A 6756-nucleotide genomic window follows, 5' to 3' on the forward strand; every position below is an offset into this window, starting at 1 on the left:
TTTGACATTTTATAGGTCTGTTTAGATTTGTTTCTATAAGCTTATTCATTTTATCTAGGTTATCCAAGTTGTTGGCATACAACTTTGTTGTTCATGTTATTCTCTTATAATTTTTTAAAATTTTGTAAATCACTTGTAATGCCTATTCTTTCCTGTCTGACTTTTGTATTTGACTCTTCTTTCATTTTCTTAGTCAATCTAACTAAATTTTGTCATTTTTTTTAGTTTCTTAGTATAGCAAACTGAGTTATTGACTTGAGACCTACCTTCTTTTTATAATGTAAGAGTTTACAACTATAAATTTCTCTCTTAGCATTGCTTTCTCTGCTTCTCATAAGTTTTGGCTACTATATTTACCTTTTCATTTATTGCAAGACGTTGTAATTTTCTTTACAGTATTTACTCTAACCCATTGGTTGTGTAAGAATATGTTGTTTAATTTCTGCATATTTTTAGATTTTCCAGTTTTCCTTTTACTGCTGAATTCTAGTTTTATTCCATTGTGATTGGAAAATATACTTTGCATAATTTTAGTATTTTTAAATGTACTAACACTTGTTCTGTGGCATTACATATGGTGTATCTTGGAAAATATTGCATGTGTACTTAAGATAAGTGCTGACCTTGGGTGGCGTGCTCTGCATATAGTCTATTGGTCCAAATGATATATAGTGTTTTCCAAGAACTCTGGTTACTTATTGATCTTCTGTGTGGCTGTTCAATCCATTATTAAACAAAGTATTGAAGTCTCTTACTGTTATTAAAGAGTTCTCCATTTTTGCCTTCAATTATTCCATATTTGTTTCATATATTTCGGAGCTCTGATGTTTGGGGCATATATATTTGCAATTGTTCTACCTTCTTGTTTAATTACTATTTATCACCATATGATGTATGTCTTTGTTTTTTATAACAGTTTTTGAGTTAAAGTCTATTTGTCTAATAAGTCTTTTTATATTTTTCTTTACACTTCTGACTCTTTACACTTTTCTTAATTCTTTTTTCATTTTCCTCCTCTGTCCAACTCACTAATTTTGAATTACCCGTTTTCAAGTTTGCTGATTCATTTTTTCTGCCTCTTTGATTCTGCTGTTGAACCCCTCTGGATAATTTTTCAATTAAGTTACTACATTTTTCAACTCCAGGACTTTTTTTTTTTTGAGTAGGAGTATTACTCCATTGCCCAGGCTGGAATGCAGTGGCCCATTCACGGCCACCCCAGTGTTGACCTGCTGGGCTCAGGCCTTCTGCTTCAGCCTTCCAAGTAGCCAGAACTATAAGCACGTGCTACCATGCCCAGCTAGTTTTTTTGATTTATTGTAGAGACAAGGTCTCATCATGTTGTCCAGGTTGGTCTCGAATCTGCAGACTCAGGCAATCCTCTTGCCTCAGCCTTCCAAAATGCTGGGATTACAGGTTTGAGTCACCGTGCCCGACCTCCAGGATTTTTGCCTGATTTGTTTTTATGTTTTCTATCTGTTGATATTTTTATTTTTTCATATATTATTTTTTCTTATTTTATTAATTGTCTGGCCACATGCTCTGTTGTATTTGTATGACTAGTTAAAGCCAAAATCAGCTGGGCTCGGTGGCTAAGCCTGTAATTCTGCGCCTTTGGGAGGCTGAGGTGAGTGGATTGCCTAAACCTGCGGGTTCGAGACCCATCTGGGCAACTTGGCAAGACCTCATCTCTACAATACATAAAAAATCAGCCGGGTGTGGTAGTGCATGCCTGTAGTTCCAGCTACTTGGAAGGCTGAGGCGGAAGGATCGCCGGAGCCCAGAAGGTCGAGGCTGCAGTGGTCGCTCCGCCACTGCACTCCAGTCTGGGCAACGGAGTGAGACTCCAACTCAAAAAATACAAAATAAAATAAAAAATAAAGCCAAATCACAGGTGGTAAAGGAATTCACCAAGACAGTTGTGAATTTAGAAAGATTTATTAAGGAAGAACATGTTGTAAGAGAACAATGGGCAACGAGAGGAATTGTCTGCTGTTTACAAAGAGGCAAAGGCAAGAGGAAAGTTTTTATGGGGCTGCACTGGGAAGTTTTTTGTTGTTTTTGTTTTTATTTTTGCAGCTCCAGGCTATGTTGGGCTATTTCTTTAAGATAGGGTTAATTAACAGCAATAATCAACTGCTTTTCCATTTCCAGCAATCAGCTAAAGGTTAGTTTGTCACAATGGTTTACAGATGTTTAGCAAACTTTTACAAATCATGTTGTGGTCAGCAAGTTTTTTTGTAACATCTGTAAATCTTACCCTGAGATCCCTTTCCTCAGTATAATTTACCTAATTGTTGCTGACCTAGTTGGGCCTGTATTTCTCCACACTCTCTTTTAACTCTTTGAGCATACTTAAGACCATTTAAAAAAAGTCTTCTTCAAGGAATTAACTGGCTTCTGTTACTTTAACATTAGTTTCTAGAGATTTATTTTGTTCCTGTGAATGGATCAACATTCCTTGTTTGTCTGTGTGCCTTCTAATAGTTTGTTGAAAATTAGGCATTTGCAGAAACAGCCACCTCTCCCAGTCTTTGAGACTGGCTCTGAGCAGAGAAGGGCTTTCATCATTCAACATACTGTGATGGTTTAGAGATCTTGCAAACCTTTTCTGGAGATACCTCTTCCCTGGTCATGTGTGTACATGTGCTTTTGTTTCAGTTCCCTTGACTGATTTTTAAATCTGTACATTTTACTAAGAGTTTTACTCTGTTTATTCCTGAAGCATTATCTTATTGTATCTCTGCTCCTAAGTTCTTGCCTTCAGGCAATGCACATATGCAGTACTTCTGCAACTTTTTCATGTTCTAGTAGAGTCTCTGCCTCCAACCTATTATCCAAACTATGCCATTGTCTCATTAGTGCTCCAAAGTCAGGTGAAACAGGCAACATTCCTTCAGCCAGTCCCCAAAAAAGCCATAATGCTGCATGTGAGTTTTACTCTTCTCCTTCCATTGCAAGAAAGTGCTAAGCAGCCTCCTCCTGATTGTGCCATATTATGCATTGGATGGGTTGAGGTATGTATGACCAAAGCACCACAAAATTTCTATCATTTGTGTTGGTTTATTTCTTGGTTAAGGTCTGCTTGATTGCTGAAACATCTTACCTGGAGTCTAGAGGTTTCATAAAGTTATTTTTATCTGTATATTGTTGTTTATTTAGTGCTTCTGTGGTGAAGCCAGAGCTGAGAGCTTTCTGTTTGCCATCTTGCTAATGTCACCCCTGAAGTGAACACTCTTAAATATCCGTTATTTTACTATTAGACTTTTATCTCATTTAGCTAATTGTAGGACAAATTTATGTTAAGATAGTAGGTTCATGTAAAACAGTAATTTATCAAAACCAATAATTATTGTTAAGTTAATAAATGAACCACTCGATTTCATACATAAATGGTTATGCCAATTAGCTTTCTTAATTACAAAGAATAAGTGATCATTTCCACATACCCTCACCAACAATGTTTTGTGAGTCATTTAATCTTTGCTAATGTATTATGAACCAATAGGTCCCTCCCAAAAAGATGAACTATATTTCTTCTTTGTTAGTGATATTGGATAGGGTTTAAAATCTAATTTCAGTGGCTATTGAGTTTTTATGACTTCCACTTAATTTTTTAGCATTCACTAGTTATGACTGTTGCCAAATCTTTAATAGAAGTATTGACTATTTAATCTTAATCTATATGAATTCTATTTTGTAGTAAAATGACTACCTTTGCTCACATATGTATTATACTTTTCCCAAGTAAGTTTTATATTCTCCCATCTATTGATGATGCTTTTTAATACTCAGGATTTAATTTTAATTTGCATAAATTTATTCACATTTGTATTTACATATTGTAAATTGTGGGTTTTTTAGAACAATAATTAATAAGTTGTCAAGTATATTTTTAGTGTGTTGATTTGAAGTATGTTTACATTACCATGTATATATTTGGAAACACTCATTGAATTCTACATTTAAATTTAATAAATTTTTTGTGCAAATTTTACAGAAATAAATGTGATTTAAATTTTAAAAGTAGAGATTCACTTACTTATGTGTTTGTATGAGAGGGGACCCCAAAAAAACCCGGAATTATCTTTTGAAGGGCTGACACCTTGTAGTACAGACTTCCCCTAGGTAAGTATTCTAGGATCCCATTGGCATCAGTGTACCAGCTATTGTGAATTCAGTGAATTATTTTTTGGAGACTCCCTCAATGGGCTTGCCCATTTCATGATGGGTTATTTACAAGCACACTTGCCCACACTGTGCTGAGCGTTCGGCAGTTTTTGACCAAAAATGGCATGATCCTCATACCACTCCTCCCTATTCACCTGATCTCACCCCAAGCAAAATTCTCTTTTGTTTCCCTGGATGAAAAAAAATCTTCAAAGAGAAACATTTTGCTGATATAGAAGAGGTGAAACAAAAAATGACAAGCACTAAAAAACGTCAAAACTGATGAGTTCAGAAACTGTTTTGAGCAATGGAGAAAGCATCTCAATAGGTGTATTACATCAAACGGAGAATACTTTGAAGGTGAGTGAAGTTTAAACATGTAATAATAAATACACAATTTTTAATAAATAAATTCCAGGGTTTCTTGGGTCCCCCCTTGTTTATACATGTATGATGATTGCATATGTATATATATGCTGATGGAAAGGTCAGAGGACACTGATTAAGAGAAAGAGTGTGGTATGGGAAGCAGAAAAGTGAGGACTTGATGGTAGGAAAAAAGTGGATGAGGTTTTTCCCCTGACTATGCCTAAGGGACAGAGTTAAACATATGCAGGGAACCAGAAGTTGAAAGAACAATATTTTTTAATGCCACTGCACTGTATGTGTATTTAAAGTGTGTGTGCACGCACATACACACACACACACACACGCACACACACACACACACACACACAAAGAAGGTAAAACACAAAACACACAAAGATACAAACTTTTCTCTCCTGGCTCCTTCCCCTATCCACTATCCATGGAGGCCTCAGAAACCACCGGCAGAGAAGAGAGGAAAACAGAAAAATGATGAGCAAAATAATAATCCGTCTGCTAGCATGTTGAAGAACAAATTCTAGATTTTATTATTTTAGTCCAGATAGCAGTATACAATAGCATAAGCTGGAGAAGACTAAGTCTGTGCTTTGAAGTTCCCAGGGCAGCCATGGATACGGAGAAGGAGGCCTCTAAATGTCGTTAAGGAGAAAGATGTTGGCTTCCAGACATGAGGCCAGAGGGCTTCTTCAGGTCAGAGCTCAAGTTTTTGCTTGAAACCTCTCAGTCACTAGAACAGACTCAGAAGAAAGAGGGATGTCAGGGTCCGCTTCAGCAGCAGCCTCCAGACTGCTGGTTGCTCCCTCCTCCACAGCAGCTGGAACCCCCGCAGGGCTGACTGCAGCAGTCAGAGCTCTGGGGTCTGCGACAATGGGACCTGCGGCGCCTGTGGTGGCTCAGGCAGCAGCCACCACCCCCAGAACTGCAGCAGCCCCCAGAGCTGGAGCCACAGCAGCCCCCCGAGCTGGAGCCACAGCAGCCCCCAGAGTTGACACTGCAGCAGGAAGAGACTGGAGGGCACTTAGGGGGACACTTTGGGGGACATTTAGGAGTCTGGCACTTAGGTGGGCACTTGGGGGTGCACTTAGGAGGAGGCTGGCACTGCTGCTGGCTCTGCTGGCAGGACATCTTGACAGGCGGGTGTTCAGGAGCTGAGGGAGGAACAAACAGCAAGTCAAATCCAGGTACTGAGCTCACCCTGCCCCTCAGACCCTTTCTTATAATGATAGAAACATCATCTTTAGTAGTTTTACTTCTAATCCATTCCCTGTACTCTGGTATCATATCTTTGGAAACTCAGGTAATCCTTATATGTCAGATATGAATTTTCATCTATTATACAAAATAGTAACCTAAGACCAAACAGTATTAACAAATGTATCTAAGAGTCTAAAGTATTGTTAAGTGAGGGGGACATTTTTCCAACTATGTCTTCAAACTCTGAAATTGTCCAATTTACAAGTTATTTAATAAAAAATTATTTTTAATCGACAAAAGCAATCATTCTCTCTTATAACTTGCAAGATGATTTTACTCTGTAAAGTCAGTACTGCAAAAGCTCTTGCGGATGGCCAGCCAGTAAACTCACTTCATCTAAGAGACAAATAAACCCATTAAATTTCACACACCTGGGACTTGAATCCTTACTCCCTGGCTCAGGTCAAAGCTCAGATCTCTTTAGCTCACCACCTGATTGGGTTAATGGCTGGCATGCTGGGTCTCAGGCTTACTGTGTCCCAGGCAATTTGGGAAGTTTGTCAAAAAATCCCAGATATGTGTTTTTCAAAAGCCTGAAGGAGTGTCTGATCACTTGTCCAAGGCTTCAGCTCTTCCTTTACAGGTGGAGACAGGGTTGTATTTTTAGAGGTGGACTTCCATCTTGAGGCCTGTCAGAGTGGAACAGGTCTCTGTGTTTCAATGCCTCCATCCTGAGGATCCTACCCCACCTCACCTCACCCTGCCCCAGAGCAGTTTGTTTTCTCTAGAGCCCAGTGGAAAGCAAGTCAATTCTGCTTCATGCCTCTAGTTGTCGCCTGCTCAGTATTCTCAAAACTCTCTACCCTAAAAGCATGGCCCTCCATCTCAGGAGTCCCTACCCAGCCTCCACTCTGGTTTTGGTCTGAGCCTTCCTCTGAGGAAGCTACTGCTCCTGTTTCCAGCAAACACTTACCGAGATCACAGACAGCACAGGGTCCTTCAGTA

The 6756-nt window shown here is 38.8% G+C and overlaps 1 protein-coding gene across 1 annotated transcript; it reads right to left on the bottom strand.

Moving 5' to 3' along the window:
* Positions 1-5319: 5319 nt before the first annotated feature.
* LOC103276677 (late cornified envelope protein 1C) lies at positions 5320-5752 on the bottom strand. Its single transcript, XM_008074079.1, has one exon. It carries the CDS (start codon positions 5680-5682, stop codon positions 5326-5328), a length of 357 nt encoding a protein of 118 aa, XP_008072270.1. The 5' UTR covers positions 5683-5752; the 3' UTR covers positions 5320-5325.
* Between the last annotated feature and the right edge of the window lie 1004 nt (positions 5753-6756).

The sequence above is a fragment of the Carlito syrichta genome, unplaced genomic scaffold (assembly GCF_000164805.1).
Source record: "Carlito syrichta isolate Samal-C Ts95f unplaced genomic scaffold, Tarsius_syrichta-2.0.1 Scaffold316302, whole genome shotgun sequence".
In the NCBI taxonomy this organism is placed as follows: Eukaryota; Metazoa; Chordata; class Mammalia; order Primates; family Tarsiidae; genus Carlito; species Carlito syrichta.

Coding starts and splice junctions, on each gene's coding strand:
- LOC103276677 (XM_008074079.1), bottom strand. CDS start 5,682: ATGTCCTGCCAGCAGAGCCAGCAGCAGTGCCAGCCTCCTCCTAAGTGC.